Raw genomic sequence first — 24,612 nt, 5'->3', positions numbered from 1 at the left:
GGATCATCCTAACCCTGCCATTTGTGGAGGGAAAAAATGGGCAGAAACACGGACACACAGTGTCTGTCCATTTGCCCCTCCACATTTGATTGGGTTCTGATGATCCTATTGATCTGATTTTTGGTACACACCCTATCCGAAGCATTCATTCGAAAGGCCCTTACATAGATAGGGTGTGTACAAAAAATCAGCTCCATAGGATCATCCTAACCCATCCAAAAGTGGAGGGCAAAATAGACAGACACCGTTTGCCACAAATCTGCCCATTTTTGCCCTCCGCTTTTGGAGGGGTTAGGATGATACAATGGAGCTGATTTTTGGTACACACCCTATCTATGATGGGGCCTTGCAAATGAATGGTTTGGATTACCACAAAAAATGTGGGACCCATGTGTTTGGGCCCTCAAGCTCATATAAGCTATATGAGCTTCAAGCTCACAATCATTTTCCTCTCTCTCTCTCTCTCTATATATATATATATATATATAATATATATATATATATATATATATATATATATATAGGGAAAACGGTAAATGAGGTAGAGCTCATTTACGCTAAATGAGAGGTAGAGTCCCACAAAAACATGGGTCTCATATTTTTTGAGGTGATCCAAAGCATTCATTTAGAAAGACTTTACAGAGATATGGTGTGTACCAAAAATCAGGTCCATAGGATAATCCTAACCCATTCAAAAATGGAGGGGGAAAAGGACAGACACTATAGGGGACAAATGTGCCCATTTTCGCCCTTCACTTTTGGAGCGGTTAGGATGATCCAATGAACCTGATTTTTGGTACACACCCTATCTATGATTTGGCCTTGCAAATGAATGGTTTGGACCACCACAAAAAATGTGGGATCCATGTGTTTTGGCACCCTACCTCATTCAGCGTAAATGAGCTCTACCTCATTTATAGGAAGCCCATATATATATATATATATATATATATATATATATATATATATATATATATATATATATATATAAGAGAAAAGTGAAGCTAAACATACGTGTAGCTAACTTAGCTACACCGACGACTTAAAATAGAGTGGACCTCACATTGCTTGGCTGATGCAAACCATTCATTTGATGGGCCCTCACATAGATAGGTTGTGCCCAACAAATCAGCTCCATAGGATCATCCCAACCCTACGATTTGTGGAGGCTATCTATGTGAGGGTCCATCAAATGAATGGTTTGCATCACCCAGACAATGCTGGGCCCACTCTATTTTAAGCCGTCGGTGTAGCTAAGTTAGTTACACGTATGTGTAGCTAAAGTTCTCTCTCTCTCTCTCTATGTGTGTGTGTGTGTGTGTGTGTCTATATATATATATATATATATATATATATATATATATATTATATTTCTTGCACAGTATCCTTCCCATGCGCTTATGAGATCCGACCATTTGACATAACACAAGTGTTGTTACAAGAGAGATCCGACCATTTTACATAACACAAGTGTTGTTACAAGAAAATGTCAATTGACTACAGGCCGAACCCAAATCAAATACTTGATTGGCGATGGATTTTAGCTACTGGGGATATTCTCACATTGCTAAAATTTCTGTTTCTTCAACGAATCTACAAGGAAACTGCTGCGTCCTTCTTCATCGCCTCTATCACTTTGCAGACCCTTGTGTACTTACTATTCATCCTTGTCTTCGTCCTCATCATAGTTGAAAGGGAGTGGCACTGACTTGAATGCTCTAAACTTCCCTACATTGTTCAAGTGCTCATTCTCCAACCTGATTCATGAAATACCCCGACTATGTTATCATTAAGAAGGAAACGAAAAAAAATAAAAAATTATGCACACAGTACTTCGCACCAACGCAACTGAGTAGCTATGCTGTTCAAAGTACCTCACTGAGTTACTGAACATCAAGATGGTCCGAAAATTAATAATATAACTGACCTGAAAAAATTCCAAATCCCACGCCGAAGAATCTCCAGACATGCGACAATTGCACTCATGGCATTTCTATGTAGGAAAGACACCTCAAAATTCAACACTGACTGCACCCAAGCAAATCTCAGCAGGACATTAAGCACCTGCAATTTGCATGAAAAATGTCAAGGTATCGAGTTCGGCATGAGTTCTCAAAAGGTCAAGACAACATTATCTGATTTACTTCATACCATGGCTGCAAAGTAGACGCTTTTGTGTGGTACAAGGAGTTTGTCTCTCAACCATCGGTTTTTGGAATGTCGTTGCAAAAGTCCCCAGTCCATAACGATGTCCCAATATGTACTGTAAACTGTGGCAATGGCTGAAGTGAAAGCAGCCATAACCTTCCAAAACATTCCATTATTCAAGCCAAAAGCTGTCCTCATCACAACAGCGACAATTGTTGAAAAGTATTTCAGCCCATTATATCCCTGCATTGCATCCTTCTCTTCGAACATTCGTCGGATGCACTACAAAAGTCATGTGAACATAACCCCAAGCAAATCGAAATGGAAGCAGACTACTATCACGAAAGGGGCATGCATATGCACACACTATGGGAAAAAAAGGAAGAAAGGAAAAATGATACAAAAAAATTGGAATTTTGTCTATATTTAAGGAAATTTTAAATAAAGCCACTTGAAAATTTGAAGAATTTAAGGGTCAGGAAATGTTAAGGCCCAGTTCATTTTGGATTTTTAGAATTGATTTTGAGTCAAAACTGATCATTGGACTCAAAATGCAAGTCCAATAATCAGTTTTGGACTCAAAATCAATTCCCAAAATCCAAAATGAACAAGGCCGACGTAGAATTTTGAAAATATTAAAACAAGCTTTCCAAGGCTATGAGAGAATTTCGCAGAAAAGTTTATAAAAAAATAAGCCCAAAACAAGTGTAAGATTGTGGGTCTGATATGATCTTTTCTTGCAAATCTTCACCTTTTGTTTCCAAACTCTCTTTCTCCCTCTATCCAAAGAAGTTGTTGGGTTTTCAATGCCAGCTTACTGTTTAGGATGGGTAAGGTGGGTAGAAAGTTTATACATGAAGTTTTTGTTGGCAAGAGTTACCTGCATGAGGCGGGACCAATATGGAACCACTGCAATTATGAAGTAGAAGGAGTCAAAAACACTGCTTTTGCTGCAATGCTGCATTCTATGTTTGACATCTCCCCAACCATAGTAGCAGACGTAAAATTCGAGACACCGAATAGCTTGCACCTGAAACAATTCTTGTAAGAAATTTAAAAGTATGTTCTATCTGTGTTCATAATCAAGGTTGGACCTACAATACTCTCTCTATGTATATCTACACACACATATAACTACTATATATATATATATATAATATGTATAAGGGAAATGATATCTGCGCCAAGTGTTTCAATAAACATACGCTCCACTTGTTTGTCGTGTAGTATTTAAAGGGTTTAAAGAGCTTTTTGAGAACCGTAATATCCGCTGAAATCCCTTTAAATACTACACGACAAACAAGTGAAGCGCTTGTTTATCGAAACACCTTGGCGCAGATATCATTTCCTTATGTGTAAACATGGAAGTGGACATGTCCTTTCAAAATGCATCCATGACTGCTAAAAATCTTTTTGATGTAAATAGAACCAAATTAAACTTTATACGTAGCATATAGACAATACCAAATAAACAATGTATGGTGAAAATGCCTATATTGTTAGATTGGTTGTAAAACCCCGAGCAAAATCACTACACGTAGCGGAAGAATAAACCATGTAGAACAAATTTTTTGCTCTAACACAGGATTCGTAGTGACTAATTGATTTTATTGTAATTTAATAAACACAAATATAAATATCTTTATGTAGAAAAGAACTTGTCCGCATGGTCTACGCCTCGAAAATTCGCCGGCGATCTAATCGACGCGAAACCGCAAGTTGAATTGATGGATTCCTTTTGTTGCGCAAATGATCTTGTATATAACTCTTCGTTCACTTTATAATCTGATCTAAATTAGATTATAATGTGGGAATATGTATTTAGATAAATGGAGCTTGGTAGGATGTTTGTCTTTGACCTAGAAAATACAAAATTAGTTGATGGAATTGAAAGAGAAGAAGATGAGAAAGACTTTGGGGTGTCCTACCAATTTCCAGCACATAGAAATATGGAATAGCTGTAGAAAAATCCAGAAATATGTCCTGTATTTATAGAGTTTTTAATTTCCATATGTACAATCCAAATTTCTAGAGAACTAGTCATAATTGGGAGCTCCAATTGGGGAAGCAAGCCAACCCACAATTTGCAAAATGTTAGCCCAAGGGTTTAACAAGTACTCCCATTGACATGTTTTGATGATTAACAAATTCAATTTGATATAAAAAGACCTTATGTACTAATGATTTCCACTGGCTAAGTTATTGTATTCATAGCTTTAGTACATTCAAGATTGCACAACAAATGGCAAATCATTCAAGCTCAAAGTGATATTAAAGGCATCACCGTCACAAAGGCAATCCAAAGACAAGAGAATACCAACACAACGACTAGTCAAAGGTATTCAAAGACAAGGTTGAATTCAAGCCCAACAAGAATAGAAATCAACTCAATAGCTCAAGCTTGGCTCAAGCATCAATGGAGTTGAGTGAAATCATGTCAAAGCCTCTACTAGGTGCCAACAAGATTGAAGACCATGCAAAATTAGAAAGTAAATGGTCTATCATGTATAGTCTAGGTCTAAGGCACAAAGGAGAGTTAAAATCAACTTAAATAGGACTTAATTGGTTTGTGAATGTTCATAGTGCTGTCCCAACATTATTGGACCCTTATGACATTCCATTTATCTTGATAAAATAGAGTTCCAAAAGCCCAAACAAAAATAGCACAGACAACAGAAAAAATCTGCTGTGTGTAGGCTTCTCGGAACTTCGAGAAAATTCTCGGAGCTCGGAGCTCGGAACTCCGAGAATTGTTCCAGGTTCAAATTTTAAAGGGATTAAGGTCCACTCGGAGCTCCGAGCCCCGACTCCGAGAAGACTGTTGGGGAGCTTAAAAAAGGCATATATTTCTCCCCTCTATATATATGAACTTTGGGAGCTTTGGGAACTGTAAGCCCAATGGTTTTCATCTTGGCATTCCTATCTTATTTTGATGATTCCAATACACAAGTGATTTATGATCACTAATGTGTTTGATTGTCTAAGTTGTAGATCATAATTGCTTAAAGACATCATTGCTTGGATTAAGGCCAAAGAAGCTCGCATTGGACCACATTCGGAAGGCCAAAGACATCGAAGTCCAAGATAAATGAAGACTTGAAGAGTCCATTGAAGATCAAGTTATATTAGATTGTATTAAGATCCAATCCTAGTTTAGGATTTTGAAAGGCATAATTAAGGAAATAAACACACACCCTAAATTTATATGTGATTGTCTTTGTGGTGTTCCAACACCTTGGAACCCTCATAGCAATCCCAACTTGGTGTTAAGTTGGAAGCCTAAAGACATGAAGTGAAAATCTGCTCTTCATAGGCTTCTCGGAACTCCGAGAGAAATTCTCGGAACTCCGAGAATTCTCGGAACTCTGAGAAATATTCTCGGAACTCCGAGAAATGGTCCAGTAGACCTTTTTCATCTTCTGTTTGTATTCCCGGAACTCCGAGATTTTTTCTCAGAACTCCGAGAATTCTCGGAACTCCGAGAAATATTCTCGGAACTCCGAGAACACTATAACAGTCATATTTTAAGCCGTTGGGAATTTTGCTGGAATTACCACAATGCCATTGAACGGTCATATTTTGGTTTTTCTATATATATGGGCATTCTAAACTTCAAGACCATCAATCCTTACACTCTTAAACTTCATTTGAACATCCAAAGAGTGAATCAAACTTGGTTATGCCTCTCATCCTCTAAGATTAGGATTTGGATCTTTAGGCTATATTTGTACATCTTCTGCAAAGTTGTAAACCCTTGTGAGGGATTTTTGTTCTTTCTTTCTTATTCAAGAAATTGTATTCGGGCGAGTGTTCGGAGAAGCGTAGCCCACTCTTCGTGGTGAAGATTGCCACCAAGGTTAAAGGTAATCGGAATTTGTAATCGGAACCGATCTTCGCCGAAGTTAAGAAGATCACTTAGTGAAGCCATCAACGGGTCTTTGTTGGTGGAGTGGAGTAGGCCTCGCATTTTGAGGACCGAACCACTTTAAATCTCGGGTGCACTCTCTCTTGAACTCTAGCTCTTTATTTTGCATTGCACCTCTAGATTTAACTTGTATACTTGAATTTCATTTTGATCTCTTAATTTCCAATTTAGGTTTGAGTTTTCAAAAGATTAAAACTTGTTAGAAACCTAATTAATTTTCACTCCTCATAGTTGCCGTACTCGGGACCATCCTTGGAATTTCACTTGGTATCAGAACAAAGGCTCTTAAAAGATTTTCTTTTTTTATAAATCTTTGGTAAATTTTTCTTTAAAAATTTCAAACAAGGGAAATATCATAAGATCTTTGGCAACTTTCTAATTCTGAAATGGCGGATAGAAATGGAACCAGACTTCCGGAGGGCCATTCCACAACTAGACCTCCCTTCTTTAATGGGTCCAACTATGGACATTGGAGGACAAGGATGCGCATCTATCTCCTTTCGATAGATGTGGAACTTTGGCACATTGTTGAAAATGGATACATGTTGCCTTCCAAACCATTTGAAGAATGGAATGTCGTAGAAAAAAGGCATGCAAATTTAAATTACAAAGCTATAAATTCTTTGTTTTGCGCCTTATCTACGGAGGAGTTTAATCGATTTGCTCTTTTTGATTCCGCCAAGGTTATTTGGGATACACTTGCCGTTACCCATGAGGGAACATCTCAAGTTAAGGATTCCAAAATAAACTTGTTAAAGAGCAAATATGAAATGTTTAGAATGGATCAAAACGAAAGCATTTTCGAAATGTATACCCGTTTTTCTAAAATTTCTAATGAATTAGCAAATCTTGGTAAATCTTATCCTACTGATGAGCTTGTGAGTAAGATGCTTAGGTCTCTTCCTCCATATTGGGATCCAAAGGTAACCGCCATACAAGAATCAAAGAATCTCAAGACGCTAACCATGGAAGAGCTTGTAGGATCTCTCATCACCCATGAGATGCTCCTCACTAGTCGACAAGAGGAGAAGAAGCCGAAAGAGAAAGAGAAAGAAAGTCGATCTCTAGCTCTAAAAGCCTTCAAAGCAAACTCATCATCCTCTAGCGAGGCGGATAGCGATGAAGAAGAAGCTTTAAGGAAATTTAAAAGCTTATGGAGAAAGAAACATAAAAAGGATAAAACGAAGAAGAAAGAAGAAAGTAAAGTAGAAGGAGGAATAAGGTGCTATAATTGCAAGAAGGCCGGACACAAAAGACCGGATTGTCCACTTCTCAAGTCATCTTCCTCAAAATACAAGGGAAAGAAGGAATGGAAGAAACATAAAGCTCTTGCCGCCGGATGGGATGCTACTAGCACCTCGGGAAAGAGTTCAAGCGAAGGGGAAGAAAAGAAAGACGATCTTTGCTTCATGGCACTCACCCATGAAGACGAGGTAAACTCTAACCCTTCATGTTATTCATCTAGTAGTGATAGTGAAAAAATATCATATGATGAATTGTGCTCAACCTTGCACTCTCAAATTTCTAAAAATAAAGTTCAAAAGAAATCCATTTCAAAATTAGAAAATGAACTTAATTTTTTGAAAAATAAATTTTCTTCAAAATCTCAAATACAACTTGAAAATTTTAAACTAGAGATTGAAACCCTTAAGGGTTGTTTGGATGAGAAATCTTGCCAAATTGCAAAACTCCAAGATGTGGCAAGCTCTTCCAAATCTTATGAAGATGAATTTAATGATTTTCTAAATCAAATAACCCATCTTCATAATGAAAATGAAAGGTTAAGATTATGTCTCCATGGATTCTTAAATGGTGACAAAATTATTGACATAATCTTAAAGAAGACTAGTCAAAGACCTAAACATGCATATGATAGGACTAGCGTATCTAACCCTCATGTTAGATGCCATTATTGTGGAATAAATGGTCATTACCAATTCCAATGTGCATCTAAGATTAGGGATTATGGTGGAACCAAGAAATCTTGGGTTCCCAAAGCCCCCATATGATTTTCATCATATATGCTTAGATTAGGGGCTAATGCTTAAAATTGAATATCTTTTTCAAAGTTAATTAAATATCCCCTCTTATGTTGAATAAAAATTCTAAATAGGGGGAGTTCTAGGCTTGTCTTTTTCCTTGAAAAAGGGGGAGCATTAAATTGAATATTTCATCCCTTTGTTTCTCTTTTACCCAATCTTTTTGATTGATGCCAAAGGGGGAGAGAATTTAGTATTAGGAAAAATATATGTGCTTTTTATTAGAAAATCTCTTGTGTTTGTCATCATCAAAAAGGGGGAGATTGTAAGCCCAATGGTTTTCACCTTGGCATTCCTATCTTATTTTGATGATTCCAATACACAAGTGATTTATGATCACTAATGTGTTTGATTGTCTAAGTTGTAGATCATAATTGCTTAAAGACATCATTGCTTGGATTAAGGCCAAAGAAGCTCGCATTGGACCACATTCGGAAGGCCAAAGACATCGAAGTCCAAGATAAATGAAGACTTGAAGAGTCCATTGAAGATCAAGTTATATTAGATTGTATTAAGATCCAATCCTAGTTTAGGATTTTGAAAGGCATAATTAAGGAAATAAACACACACCCTAAATTTATATGTGATTGTCTTTGTGGTGTTCCAACACCTTGGAACCCTCATAGCAATCCCAACTTGGTGTTAAGTTGGAAGCCAAAAAACATGAAGTGAAAATCTGCTCTTCATAGGCTTCTCGGAACTCCTAGAGAAATTCTCGAAACTCCGAGAATTCTCGGAACTCCGAGAAATGGTCCAGTAGACTTTTTTCATCTTCTGTTTGTATTCCCGGAACTCTGAGAATTCTCGGAACTCCGAGAACACTATAACGGTCATATTTTAAGCCGTTGGGAATTTTGCTGGAATTACCACAATGCCATTGAACGGTCATATTTTGGTTTTTCTATATATATGGGCATTCTAAACTTCAAGACCATCAATCCTTACACTCTTAAACTTCATTTGAACATCCAAAGAGTGAATCAAACTTGATTATGCCTCTCATCCTCTAAGATTAGGATTTGGATCTTTAGGCTATATTTGTGCATCTTCTGCAAAGTTGTAAACCCTTGTGAGGGATTTTTGTTCTTTCTTTCTTATTCAAGAAATTGTATTCGGGCGAGTGTTTGGAGAAGCGTAGCCCACTCTCCGTGGTGAAGATTGCCACCAAGGTTAAAGGTAATCGGAATTTGTAATCGGCACCGATCTTCGCCGAAGTTAAGAAGATCACTTAGTGAAGCCATCAACGGGTCTTTGTTGGTGGAGTGGAGTAGGCCTCGCGTTTTGAGGACCGAACCACTTTAAATCTCGGGTGCACTCTCTCTTGAACTCTAGCTCTTTATTTTGCATTGCACCTCTAGATTTAACTTGTGTGCTTGAATTTTATTTTGATCTCTTAATTTCCAATTTAGGTTTGAGTTTTCAAAAGATTAAAACTTGTTAGAAACCTAATTAATTTTCACTCCTCATAGTTGCCGTACTCGGGACCACCCTTGGAATTTCAGGAACTTATCAAATGAGTTAAGCTAACATTCTAAGAGCATTCAAAGGCATTAATACTCATTTTCTTCAAGATTTTCACTCTCTCCCTCTCTCTTGTGCTTTGACCTTGGATTATTCTTGAGATACCTTAGGCTTTTCATTTGTACATCTTTTTCTTGTGAGAGTGAGTGTGCTTTCTACTTGTATTAGCCTATTTAGAGGCAAGTGAGCAACATCCTTTTCTCTTCATTGTATTTGGCAATAAATGGCGCCGTAGATGACCCTTGGAGCTTGGAGCTCGGACTGTACAAGGCTAAAGGAACGCCGTATTTAAGTTCCTTGGAGAAGATAGTGGAAATCTTAAGGAGCCAAACTTGAGAAGAGTGGAGTAGGTCTTTGGTTAAGACCGAACCACTATAAAAATCCTTGTGTCAATCCTCTTTGTCTCTTCACTCATTCTCTTGTGGTAAACTCTTTACTTTTATCTTGAATCTTAATATTGATTTTCTAATCAATCTAAAACTAGTGCAAATAAAGTTTTTAAATTAGTAAGATTTTAAAAGAAACCCAATTCACCCCCCTCTTGGGTTGCTAAGTGGAATTTCACAAACCCATATGGGATGTCCGGTTGAACCATATAAATGTCTTCCTGAATGTTTCCATTCAAGAAGGCGGTTTTGACGTCCATCTGCCAGATTTCGTAATCATAGTGTGCAGAGATGGCTAGTAAAATCCTAATGGACTTTAGCATGGCTACTAGTGAGAAGGTTTCCTCATAGTCAATACCAGCCTTTTGACTATAACCCTTCGCCACTAGCCTAGCCTTATAGGTCTCCACCTTTCCTTCAGGGCTCTTTTTCCTCTTGAAGATCCATTTGCATCAAATGGGTTTAATACTCTCAGGTGGGTCAACCAGAGTCCAGACCTTGCTGGAATGCATAGAGTCTATTTCAGATTTCATAGCGTCCATCCAGTTTCCCGTATTGATGTCTAACACCACCTCTTTGTAGTTAAGGAGATCTATATCTTCTATATTCACTTCACTTAAGTAGACAAGTCTATCGGGTGTCTGACCTCCCTACTACTACGTCAGAGTATTGGAATAGGTTTAGTGGGTACTTTCTCAACTTCTTCATATCTCTCTATTGGATTATCGGGTTGCTCTTCTAAGGCAATCCTATATTTTTTGCTCGCATCTTGAATGAACTCTTCTTTGAAGAATGTGGCATTCTGACTCACAAAATAGTTTTGCTCACAAGAGTTATAAAAAATATAACCCTTTGTTTACTTAGGATATCCAATAAAGATACACCTATTGGTTTGTGCCTCCAACTTTTCAACACCTATCTTTTTAACATGGGCAGGACAACCCCATATCCTCATATGATTCAATGTGGGTTCTCTGCCCATCCATATCTCATATGGAGTCCTTGGTACTGATTTAGTTAGTACTCGATTAAGGATGTAGAGCGCCGTTTCTAGGGCGAGTCCCCATAGAAACAGAGGTGTTTGTGCAAAGCTCATCATAGATCGAACCATGTCTAACAATGTTCTATTTCTCCTCTCTGACAGACCGTTTAACTATGGTGTTGCAGGTGGAGTCCATTGAGAAACTATTCTGTTTTCTTTTAAGTAGTCCTTAAACTCATCCGAGAGATACTCTCCTCCTCTATCGGAGTGAAGTGTCTTAATCTTCTTATTTAACAGGTTTTCTACTTCACTCTAGAACTCTTTGAACTTTTCAAAGGTCTCAGACTTACATTGCATTAGGTATAGGTAACCGTACCTTGAATGGTCATCCATGAGAGTCACGAAGTAGACAAACCCTCCTCTCTCAGGATGAGAAAGAGAATCACATACATCCGTACGTATCAATTCCAATACACTTTCGCTTCTCCCACTCTGGCCCTTGAAGGAAATTTTAGTCATTTTGCCTTTGAGACATGGCTCATAAGTTGGAGAGGGTTCCACCTGGATTGAATCCAATGGACTATCTTTTACTAACCTTGTGATCCGCTCTAGACCAATGTGACCTAATCGAAGATGCCAAAGGTGTGTTGGAATTACCGTGTTCCTTACCCTTTTGAGGCCATAACTCATTGTACCTTCCACAATTAAGGAATTTCCCTTTTTAATAAAAATGCAACTTTTAGTAAAACTAGTAGAATATCCATCATCAAATAATTTTAAAACTGAAATTAAATTCCTTCTTATTGAAGGTACATAGAGACAATCCTTTAATATTAGATAACCGCCTAAGAACGTCAAAACATAATCTCCTACAGCTTGGACCGCAACTGTTGCTTCAGTTCTAACCTGTAGGGTGAGCTTGTCCTCAGTCAACCTTTTGATTTTCATGAACCCCTACAAAATATTGCAGATGTGTGAGGTTGCACCTGTGTCAACACACCAGGAAAATACAGGACCAATCATATTGGTTTCAGCAACAAAAACTTACAACATACTTGAGGTAGGCTTGTTGCCCTGCTTGGTAGCTAGATAGCTTCTGCAATTTCGCTTCCAATGTCCAGTTGGTCCACAATGGAAGCAACCGTCGTTGCCCTTCGTTGACTTCTTCTTTTTAAAGTTCTTCTTGTTCCTTACCACTGGCATGTTCTTCTTAGAGCCTTGGCCTTTTGCTCTTTCTTTTCCTTTACCTTTCGGCTTAGGTGCTGAGGGTCCATTATCGTCTGCTAGGAAGGCACTTTTCTTATTACTTTTTTGTAGATCCTCAGCTGTCTGAAGTTGATTAATCAACTCTATCAAAGACGTTGTCATTTGTTCATGTGGTAGGTCATAACGAACTCTTTGAATGACCCACATAGGGAAGATGAGACAATGTTGGTCTGCGTCTCTGCATCCATGATGGTCCCTAAGATGTCGAGCTCGTTAAGATAGCCCATCATCTTTAGCATGTGATCCCTAACTAGGATTCCCTCTACCATCTTGGTGGATATTAGGCATCTAATCGCCAACAGCTTAGCTGTGCGATGTCGCTCTCCAAATATTTATTCAATATTTAGCATTATATCCGAGGCCACTTGTAAGCCCAATGGTTTCTACCTTGGCATTCCCAACTTATTTTGATGATTCAATACACAAGTGATTTAAGATCACTAATGTGTTTGAATGTCTAAGTTGTAGATCATAATGGTGTCAAGACAAGATTGCTTGGATTGAGGCCAATAAGCTCTCATTAGACCACATTATGAAGGCCGAAGACATCGGAGATCCAAGACGATTGAAAACTTGAAGAATCTATTGAAGATCGAAGTCTATTAGAATGTATAAGATCCAATCTTAGTATTAGATTTTAAGAGGCATAAATTAAGTTAATCTCACACTCCCTAAATGTATAAGAGATTGTCCTTGTGGTGTTCCAACACTTTGGAACCCTCATAGCAATCCCAACTTGGTGTATAGTTGGAAGCCCAATGAATAAAAAAACAGAATTGAAAATCTGCTACTGTTAGGCTTCTCGGAACTCCGAGAGAATTCTCGGAGCTCTGAGCTCAGAATTCTGAGAAATCCTCGGAGCTCCGAGATTTGGTCCAGTAGAAATTTTCCAACTTCTGTTTGTATTCCCGGAAATCCGAGAGAAATTCTCGGAACTCCGAGAAATATTCTCGGAACTCCGAGAACACTGTAACGGTCAGAATTATAGCCGTTGGGAATTTTCTCAGGAATTACCACTATGCCCTTGAACGGTCATATTTGGGTTTTTCTATAAATATGGGCTTTCCAAACTTCTAAACAGTCAATCCTAACACTCTTAAACTCTACTTGAATATCCCAAGAGTGAATAAAAGCTTATTTATGCCTCTCATCCTCTAAGATTAGGATTTGGATCATAGGCTCAATTTGTACATCTTATTCAAAGTTGTAAACCCTTGTGAGGGATTTTTTAGTTCTTTCTTTCTTATTCTAAGATTGTATTTGGGCGAGTGCGAAGAGGACGCGGAGCCATCCCAAGAGCGAGTGCAAGGAGACGCGGAGCTTTCTCCGGTTCGTGGCAAGTCTTGCGAGGCGGAGCCGAACCAAATTGTAATTGGGTTGATTCCTCGCCATTAAAGGAATCCTTAGTGAAGCCATCAAAGGGTTTGGTTGGTGGAGTGGAGTAGGCCTCGCATTTTGAGGACCGAACCACTTTAAATCTCTGGTACACTCTCTCTTATCTTTTGCCCTAAATTTGCATTGCACTTAGGATTTAACTTGTGTGCTTAATATTCATTCCTTGATCCCTTAATCTACAAAATTAGGTTAGAGGTTTTTAAAAGATAAAAACTCGTTAGCAACCTAATTTTATCTCCTCATAAGTTGTCGTACTAGGGACCACCCTTGGATTTTCACTTGCTATCAAAGCCTTGGCTCTTAAAAGATTTTCTTTTCTAAAAATCTTTGGAAAATTTTGTGTTTTCAACAAGAGAAAGATCATAAGATCTTTGGCAACTTTCTAATTGTGAAATGGCGGATAAAAATGGAACCGGACTTCCGGAAGGCCATTCCACAACTAGACCTCCTTTCTTTGATGGGTCCAACTATGGACATTGGAAGACAAGGATGCGCATGTATCTTCTTTCGATAGATGTGGAACTTTGGTACATTGTTGAAAATGGATACATTTTGCCTTCCAAACCATTTGAAGAATGGAGTGTCGTAGAGAAAAGGCACACAAATTTAAATTACAAAGCTATAAATTCTTTGTTTTGCGCCTTATCTACGGAGGAGTTTAATCGAGTTGCTCTTTTTAATTCCGCCAAGGTTATTTGGGATACACTTGCCGTTACCCATGAGGGAACATCACAAGTGAAGGATTCCAAAATAAACTTGTTAAAGAGCAAATATGAAATGTTTAGAATGGGTCAAAATGAAAGTATTTCCGAAATGTATACCCGATTTTCTAAAATTTCTAATGAATTAGCAAATCTTGGTAAATCTTATCCTACTGATGAGCTTGTGAGTAAGTTGCTTAGGTCACTTCCTCCTTATTGGGACCCAAAAGTCACCGCCATCCAAGAATCAAAGGATCTCAAGACACTAACTATGGAAGAGCTTGTAGGATCTCTCATCATCTATGAGATGCTCCTCACTAGCCGACAAGAAGAGAAGAAGCCGAAAGAGAAAGAGAGAGAAAGTCGATCTCTAGCTCTAAAGGTCTCCAAGACAGACTCATCTTCAAGTGATGCGGATAGCGATGAGGAAGAAGCTTTAAGGAAATTTAAAAGCTTATGGAGAAAGCAACACAAAAAGGATAAAAAGAAGAAGAAAGAAGAAAGTAAAGTAGAAGGAGGAATTATGTGCTATAATTGTAAGAAAACCGGACACATAAAACCGGAGTGTCCACTTCTCAAATCATCTTCCTCAAGATACAAGGGAAAGAAGGATTGGAAGAAACACAAGGCTCTTGTAGCCGGTTGGGATGGGGAAAGCACGTCGGGCAAGAGTTCAAGCGAAGGGGAAGATAAAAAAGATGATCTTTGCCTCATGGCACTCTCCCATGATGTTGAGGTAAATTCTAACCCCTCTTGCTATTCATCAAGTAGTGATAGTGAAAACATATCTTATGATGAATTATGCTCAACCTTGCATTCTCAAATTTCAAAAAATAAAGTTCTTAAAAAATCTATTTCTAAATTAGAAAATGAACTTGATGTTTTGAAAAATGAGTCATCCTCTTCCATATCAAAATCTCAAGCACATCTTGAAAATTTGAAACTTGAGATTGAAACCCTTAAGGGTATTTTGGATGAGAAAACTTGCCAGTTAGCACAATTTCAAAATGTGGCAAGCTCCTCCAAAACTTATGAAGATGAATTTAATATTTCTTTAAATCAATTAACACATCTTCATAATGAAAATGAAAGGTTAAGATTATGTCTCCATGGATTCTTACATGGTGACAAAATTATTGACATAATCTTGAAGAAGACTAGTCAAAGACCTAATCATGCACATTATGATAGGACTAGTTTATCTAACCCTCATGTTAGATGCCATTATTGTGGAATTAATGGTCATTACCAATTCCAATGTGCATCTAAGATTAGGGATTATGGTGGAACCAAGAAATCTTGGGTTTCCAAAGCCCCCATATGAGTCTCTTCATATGTTCTTAGATTAGGGGCTTATGCTTAAAATTGAATATCTTTTTATGGTTAATTAAATATCCCCTCTTATGTTGAATAAAAATTCTAAATAGGGAGAGTTCTATATTTGTCTTTTTCCTTGAAAAAGGGAGAACTTAAATTTGTAAATTTTATCCCTTTGTTTTTCTTCTACCCCATCTTTTTGATAGATGCCAAAGGGGGAGAGAAATCTAGGTTAAGGAAATATATGCATGCTTTTATTGGAAAATCTCTTGTGCTTGTCATCATCAAAAAGGGGGATATTGTAAGCCCAATGGTTTCCACCTTGGCATTCCCATCTTATTTTGATGATTCCAATACACAAGTGATTTAAGATCACTAATGTGTTTGAATGTCTAAGTTGTAGATCATAATGGTGTCAAGACAAGATTGCTTGGATTGAGGCCAAGAAGCTCTCATTAGACCACATTATGAAGGCCGAAGACATCGGAGATCCAAGACGATTAAAGACTTGAAGAATCTATTGAAGATCGAAGTCTATTAGAATGTATAAGATCCAATCTTAGTATTAGATTTTAAGAGGCATAAATTAAGTTAATCTCACACTCCCTAAATGTATAAGAGATTGTCCTTGTGGTGTTCCAACACTTTGGAACCCTCATAGCAATCCCAACTTGGTGTAGAGTTGGAAGCCCAATGGTTTCCACCTTGGCATTCCCAACTTATTTTGATGATTCAATACACAAGTGATTTAAGATCACTAATGTGTTTGAATGTCTAAGTTGTAGATCATAATGGTGTCAAGACAAGATTGCTTGGATTGAGGCCAAGAAGCTCTCATTAGACCACATTATGAAGGCCGAAGACATCGGAGATCCAAGACGATTGAAAACTTGAAGAATCTATTGAAGATCGAAGTCTATTAGAATGTATAAGATCCAATCTTAGTATTAGATTTTAAGAGGCATAAATTAAGTTAATCTCACACTCCCTAAATGTATAAGAGATTGTCCTTGTGGTGTTCCAACACTTTGGAACCCTCATAGCAATCCCAACTTGGTGTAGAGTTGGAAGCCCAAAGAATAAAAAAATAGAATTGAAAATCTGAACTCCGAGAGAAATTCTCGAAACTCCGAGAATTTCTCGGAACTCCGAGAACACTACAACGGTCAGAATTATAGCCGTTGGGAATTTTCGCAGGAATTACCACTATGCCCTTGAACGGTCATATTTGGATTTTTCTATAAATATGGGCTTTCCAAACTTCCAAACAATCAATCCTAACACTCTTAAACTCTACTTGAATATCCCAAGAGTGAATCAAAGCTTATTTATGCCTCTCATCCTCTAAGATTAGGATTTGGATCATAGGCTCAATTTGTACATCTTATTCAAAGTTGTAAACCCTTGTGAGGGATTTTTTAGTTCTTTCTTTCTTATTCTAAGATTGTATTTGGGCGAGTGCGAAGGGGACGCGGAGCCATCCCAAGAGCGAGTGCAAGGAGACGCGGAGCTTTCTCCGGTTCGTGGCAAGTCTTGCGAGGCGGAGCCGAACCAAATTGTAATTGGGTTGATTCCTCGCCATTAAAGGAATCCTTAGTGAAGCCATCAACGGGTTTGGTTGGTGGAGTGGAGTAGGCCTCGCGTTTTGAGGACCGAACCACTTTAAATCTCTGGTGGACTCTCTCTTATCTTTTGCCCTAAATTTGCATTGCACTTAGGATTTAACTTGTGTGCTTAATATTCATTCCTTGATCCCTTAATCTACAAAATTAGGTTAGAGGTTTTCAAAAGATTAAAACTCGTTAGCAACCTAATTTTATCTCCTCATAAGTTGCCGTACTAGGGACCACCCTTGGATTTTCACCTCTACCATTCCAATATGTTGCTGCTGCTGCACATTGGACATAGAGCCAAGGATGTAACACTTTGCCATCTCATCGTCCTCAAGCCACTTAGACTTTCTATCGTGGTCTGCTTGAGGCGCATCGGGACCAGTAGGTCAGGCTCCTTAGTGGTAAGAATCCACTAAACTTTAGTGGCTGTGAACACTAGCATTAGGTTCCTTTTCCAGTCGAGGTAATTTGAACCAATTAATTTATTTTCATCTAGGATCTTAGCTAACGGGTTGAATGAATCCATGGTATCTATGCGCAAAGGTAAGATGCATAATTAGCAAAACCACCATTTTAGTTAATTTCATGACATATTGATCGGATGTGAGATTTTGATCTACGATGGAACCGCCCATTTCACGTCTCATTCACGGGCCCCTCAACCTCGTGAATCAAGAGAAATGTATAATTTCTCCAATGGGCATCCGAAACTTATTCAACAAGTTTAAATATGTGTATTCATCTAATCTTATGAGATTCAATTTATGTTCGGCCTCCAAGCATTGCAGTATGTATATCCTTTGGGCGTCAGTACCCTTTGCTTGGTTAAGTTATACCCCACCGCCTAGGAAAACTATTCAAATCTATAATGGCTTATGCTTTGGCATGTGACCAATGTATCATGTTTATTCTTCTTATCCTACCAAGAATCTAATGGTTACTTTAGTCAAGAAACAGGATCAGCTTTTGCTTTGACATGTGACCATCCTATTTCCTAGACTAGCCGGCGATTAGAGGGCTATGGAAGGCCACGAGATCTTGTCATTTCAACTTAACCCCGTTTATCAACTTAATATTATTAAGAGGGTTCTTTAATGTGGGAATAATAATTACCATCGTGTATGTTTGATTAGGCAACCATTGCATAAAAGTAAAACATACATAGCAAACCAAACCATGCCATCCATAATATCAAAAGCAAACAAACAAACTATGGAAATAAACACACACCATCCATGAAACCCAATTTGGCATCTTGGATCATATGGATTCTCCTACTAACCTTACTTGAATAAAGGAATTCCTACAACACCATCTTGCCAAATTGTGGGTGAATTGTGGGCAACTTCGTGCAACAGCACAAGGGGAACTTCGCTGGCCTCAAAGCGAATTCCCAAAGGAGTGTAATCAGATTTGCCTCATTATATGCAGGATAATAATATCAGCAACAACAGCAAGTGCGTCCCTCTTTGGTTGGATCGAATCCGCCTCCATCTGCCAGTCAATCTGGAGCATTCCTATGCCGCAGTATCCACGATCCATTGATTGAGTTCCAAGAGAATGATTTCATCCTCAATGGGTCTTGGAAAAATAAATATAAAGTACCCTAGTGTCCTACACTAGTCTAGGTAATCTATACATCATATTCAATCTCCATGAGAAACCAGTCATCCGCCCAACTGCCCAGAGGGAGTACTTTAAAGGCTGAAATTACTAAATTACATTGTGGACTTTAGTATTACAAACTATCATATAAAACATCAGATCATAATATCCATAAAAATTCACGCATCTCGCTCATGAAGTGAAGTCCAATCTCCCTTTCGCCCATCTTTCACCAATAGAGATCAATTCGCACAAAAATCGGGTTAATTCAATTTTGTTTAACACACAACCATCCTGATTTTAGTTAGAAATATCATAAAAAAGTTTTATATGGTCTAATAAATCATCGTACAAAATTTTGTGCGAAAAGAAGATCGTTTAATTTGTGAAAAATAAAATTATTCCACACCGGGAACACAATCTGGATAGCATGACCTTTTGAGTAACTTTGAGTGAGATATAGTTACTCGAATGCTTTCTCAAGGATCTGATCATACCACATACACCCCAAGACATTATTTGAAAAGTCTATGCCTGGATTATAAGCATTACAAATCGTTTTGGGGTGGAGAAACAAAAACCCAAATCAATTTTTAAAATTACTTTCCTGAATTCCAGCAACTTGTACCAAACTTTGAAAAATCATCTCTCCTAAACCGCTCTTTGGATTTCGATGATTCTTGATGCGTTGGATTCGTATTCGAGTTTACTTTTCAACTATGTAATGATATAGTCCAGAAATCCACCATGCAATTCAGTTTTGCTGTTTTTCGACAAATAGTCCTATGTCTATTAGAACACACAAAGACTAGGAACCTTGGATAGCCGGGATAAACATCCAGACTCACAGCGGATCACCACATGATCTATTTTTGGTTCATTAACCTCCTAATCTATTCCCTAGTTTGCTCTGATACCACTTGTTAAATTGGTTGTAAAATCCCGAGCAAAATCGCTACACGTAGCGGAAGAATAAACCGTGTAGAACAAATTTTTTTCTCTAACCCGGGATTCCTAGGGACTAATTGATTTTATTGTTATTTAATAAACACAAATATAAATACCTTTTATGGAGAAAAGAACTCGTCATCTTGATCTACTCCTCGAAAATTCGCCGGCGATCTAATCGGCCCGAAACCGTAAGTTGAATCGATGGATTCCTTTTGTTGCACAAAGGATCTTGTGTACAACTCTTTGTTCACTTTATAATCTGATTTAAATCAAATTATAATGTGGGAATATGTATTTAGATCAATGGAGCTTGGTTGGATGTTTGTCTTTCACATAGAAAAGACAAAACTAGTTGATGGAATTGAAGGAGAAAAAGAAGAGAAAGACTTTGGGGTGTCTCTACCAATTTCCAGCACATGAAATTATGGAAGAGCTGTAGAAAAATCCAGAAATATGTCTTGTATTTATAGAGTTTTCAATTTACACATGCACAATCCAAATTTCTAGAGAAATCTCAAAAGCTAAGGAAACTAGTCACAATTGGAAGCTTCAATTGGGGAAGTAAGCCAACCCACAATTTGGAAACCCATATGGGACGTCCAAGGGTGGCTTGCTTGCTGCCCAAGCAACCCTTGGTTGCCCATGTGGTTGATAAGTTTCCAATTTTTTTTCATTCATTCTTTCTCTCTCTCTTTCCTATTTCATCACATGTGTTGCTTTAATTTGAAAAAACAAATCAAGCAATAATATTCTAAATATTATTTGAATTCCAAATTGATAATGGCACACCACATGGGGCGTGTGGACATGGGTCCACCCAAAATCGTCCCATGTGGGTCCACTTATCCAATTCAAATTTCCATTGCATTTCACCTTTAATTCTCAATTAAATTAATGCAATCCAATGCTATCCAATAGGATTTAAAGCTCCAATATAATTTACGATATTTTCAAAATACCCTTATGGTTAATACTTAACCATTTTGGTATTCCCAATGTATCCTTTAGTGCATATACACTTTATATACATTGTGTATATGCTTTCAATGCATCAAATGCCACGAACTAGTTCGTGTAAGTAACCAAATAAATGTAGGACCTCTATCTAATATATTATAATAGGTCAATCTAGTAGTGAGTGGGATCGTAGCAGGGATTCAACGGTAGATCCTGCAGAACACACAAGAGGCCTCCATTGCGATTATTGCTCCGTAGCTAATGCTACAATTGCATTAAGTCAGTGGCCTCCATCGAGTCGTAAGCCTGAAGATAATCGTCAAATCATCATACCTCTAATCACATCAAATGTGCATGTCCTTTCTCTAAGTCCACATCTGCCGAGTTGAGTCCTACGGGGGGGGGGGGGGGGGGGACATCAACTACCCTCTGGGCTCATTCATGGTATACCTTTCAGTCAAGCAGTGTCGGCCCGCAAATGCATTTGCTAAAACTATTTCAAAACGTATTTTGTGAAATCCTTTTGATAAACATTTTATGAAATCCACCTGGCCAGGTATTTTTCTAGGCCTACTGCTCTGACCAAAACCATAGATGTTATCCTATAAAATAGATGGAGAATTACATGTCGGGTATCACTATTGACCTCGAAGGTTTGTCCAACACTCTAGTACTACCCTCTGGTAACTCCAAGAGAATCACAGTTAGATAGACCAAAAATGAGAGACTCGCCAACATACCAATATGACCCCTCAGGTCAGAGGACATGCAAATGGTCTTGTCTGATAGAATAGCTCAATTGTCCCCTGTCCACAAGTTATTCTAATATGATCCTATTCAGTATGCAATCCCATTGTCATACCCATTCTATCTTGCTTAGAGTCAACTACCCAGGTGATTGAGATAAGTCACTCCACATCTCGTGCATATAAGCAAGATAGATGCTAGTTGTATATAGGAGGAGGTGTCCAACCACAACCACAACCCCAACTAGGAACTACTAAGGTCTGCAAAGAACCAGAATCCCATATCTCCTTGCTCCCTAGGATCTGTGAATCCATGAGCATGCGTTTCTTACTTTGCTACCTAAGGACAAATATGTGTAAATAGCAAGTAATATATCACACATATTCATTTTTTAGTACCCATTAATTGTCATTAAAAGAAATATTGATTGATTAACATGCGAAATATACTGCGTTTTAGGCCACCAACTCTAACATATCTGTTATGCTTGGATTTAAAGATTGATGGAAGGTGGGTGTCATTAATCTACCTAAGTTTTCCCCTTAGTAGATGCTATTGTTATGATTGTATTGCAACTGAAACATGTTATCATGAGTCTTGATGATCTAATGAGTCATAGCCTTACAATTTTTGTTTGTGCTTTGTAACCCATTTGATCTGAAGTAAATTTTAGGATTCATACATACATACATACATACATAATTATATATATATATATATATATATATATATATATATATATATATGTGTGTGTGTGTGTGTGTGTGTGGCATTTGCTAGGGACCTTTCCAGAAGGCCTTTCACCGGCCAGAAGTTGCATGAGAGAGCAGACACGTAGGCTCAGATTTTGTCTTATTCATTTAATTCATCTAAGGTGGTTGCTCTCTCATGCAACTGCCCACCTGCGAAATGCCTTCGGTTATGGTCGCTAGCAAATTCCTACACACACACACACACAATATTCATCAAACATGCATGATACCAGACCTGGCTAGTTAGCTGATCTGCCAAGAAAAAATCTGGGAGCGTAACCTGCAGAGAGAAAAAAGAAACATTTCATCATTGATTTTTTTTGCTTTTTAATGTGTTTTATGTTGCCGTTAAGTTTAAATTGTACCTTGTAGAGAGGAGCCAAAATGCAATGATAGGCACATCGAAGAAGAAAGAGGCGACTCGAGTGATATATGATTTTGAACGGGCAAAATGTTATAAGAAGTACCATCTGCATAGAAAGATCATATAAATCAGTTTCTGAATATTCTATTGTCACCCTGTAACTTTTGTGCACAACAAAGGAGAAAAGATGCATGATTAGATGCTTTAGAAACAAACCAAGCAGTTAGCTAGATGTTCCAGAATTATTAATATCCATGTAATTTAGACACCAATTTGTGTGTTGGCATCAGATTGAGTGATTGCTGAAATGGATGTTTAAATTACTCCTACCCACTCAAGAACTCACCAGAAAGTTTTTGATGAAGTTGACTCTAGAGTCACAAGATGTACCCAGAACGTTTTTGATGGACTTAGATGAGTGAATGGGCTTTTTTGTTGACTCCGTGAGTTTAAACTGAGTCGACTCAGACAAGTAAAAGGTAGTTCCATTGTGTTTTGAAACATTGTTGGATACTCGGCATGCGGGCATATTTGTTTGGTTACATGACAATATTAGAATATATACCAGTAGATAAATAGGAAACCACTATTATTGTCCTAATTCTTTTCTATAAGCACCCCTTTTTCGATTCTTTTACACCACTAACCCAATGTAAAATTCATTGAGTCAATTATTCAGTTAGTTGTATCTAATTGCTATTGGCCCTACACAATCAATCAAAAACTCCTTTGACTTGCCCATGTCGATAACCGCACCAATCATTTGACTTGCCCAAGTCAACTTGGGTTTACCTGAGGTAAGTTCTCTTGAAAACTAAACACAAAATCTTTCTACGGTTTGAAGTAAAATATTTTGAAACACAGAATAAAGCGTGCATAAATTTTGGAATAGATTTTCAACACAACGCATCCTAAGCTCTTACCACTTTGTTGGAATGAAAACAACTAGATGGAGGGAGAAGATGAGATTCAAGAGAAGAAAATTGTTCTTTTCATGCCAAACACACAAAGAATATGAAGCCATTTTAGTGAAATTTGAAGTATAAATTTGTTGCATCTTGACTAGTGCACCAACTCGGGTTTGCAATCCTAAGCTCTGGTACCAACTAGCCAAGATACTACAAATTTAGACTTCAAATTTCTCTAATATGGCTTCATATTCTTTTTGTGTTTCGCATCAAGAGAACAATTTTCTTCTCTTGAATCTCATCTTCTCCTTCCATCTAGATAAATAGAAACAAGCCAAGTTGCATCTTTGTCGTGGCAAGAGCTTTGACAAAAAACAATTTCCATGGTACACATCAACACTTGGAGAGAAATTTGGTAGAGAGATCCTTACTGTAACTAAGAACATAGGTTCCAATTGGGTGAATGTCTTGTACTCTTTCGTTTTTGGATCTATCTCCATGTCCATGTTGGAGAGGACAGCAGCCAGTGCCAGTACTGCAAGTGTCGAGCTGAGAAGGCAGACTTCTCTATAGCCCAATTCAGTCCCTTGCTTGAAACCAAATATAAATGGATAATTGACCCGATAGTGCCTCCAAAAGTAGATATTTCCAGCGTACATAAGCATATGTAGGATGATGAATAAAAATATGCTGCAATAAATTCCATGGCACTTCATAAGTAAAGAAACTAACTGTAGACACAAGTGTAATGAGTTTGAGAAAGAATACTTTTGTCGTACACTAGTGCCTAGTGAAAGAGAGTAGTACTTGAGGAAACAATTGTCAACTAGAGACATTATGGAAAATTATGCCATAAAATTGACAATGCAGGTGGAATTCTAGCAAAAACTTATGATCAATGCTCAAAAATTTGATACAGTTTGTAAGCTTGGAATAGATCATACAATCAAATTGAGTTGTTGGATTAGGAAATTCAATGTTTTGGCCTTATTACGATTCTTTCTTTTGAGATTGCTTGTACTACAGAGGAGCTTG

General features: G+C 37.8%; 1 protein-coding gene across 2 annotated transcripts in view; it reads right to left on the bottom strand.

The window, feature by feature from the left end:
- Positions 1-1,393: 1,393 nt before the first annotated feature.
- Positions 1,394-24,612, bottom strand: part of LOC143885391 (phosphate transporter PHO1 homolog 3-like) — a 76,260-nt gene continuing 53,041 nt past the window's right edge. The window contains exons 7-13 of one of the 2 annotated variants that reach the window (XM_077389546.1): positions 24,009-24,267; positions 22,671-22,775; positions 22,541-22,585; positions 3,029-3,178; positions 2,152-2,430; positions 1,928-2,064; positions 1,394-1,757 (exon numbers count right to left, since the gene is read on the bottom strand). In XM_077389546.1, coding sequence (XP_077245661.1) covers positions 1,658-1,757; positions 1,928-2,064; positions 2,152-2,430; positions 3,029-3,178; positions 22,541-22,585; positions 22,671-22,775; positions 24,009-24,267 — 1,075 coding nt within the window. In that variant the 3' untranslated portion in view covers positions 1,394-1,657. The remainder of the gene's footprint in view (positions 1,758-1,927; positions 2,065-2,151; positions 2,431-3,028; positions 3,179-22,540; positions 22,586-22,670; positions 22,776-24,008; positions 24,268-24,612) is intronic. The other variant, XM_077389547.1, reaches the window with a different exon arrangement.

The sequence above is a fragment of the Tasmannia lanceolata genome, unplaced genomic scaffold, assembly GCF_043159265.1.
Source record: "Tasmannia lanceolata isolate RefF3 unplaced genomic scaffold, GAP_Taslan_0.1 ptg000008l, whole genome shotgun sequence".
NCBI lineage: Eukaryota > Viridiplantae > Streptophyta > Magnoliopsida > Canellales > Winteraceae > Tasmannia > Tasmannia lanceolata.
This window is presented reverse-complemented; position numbering and strand designations above follow the sequence as displayed.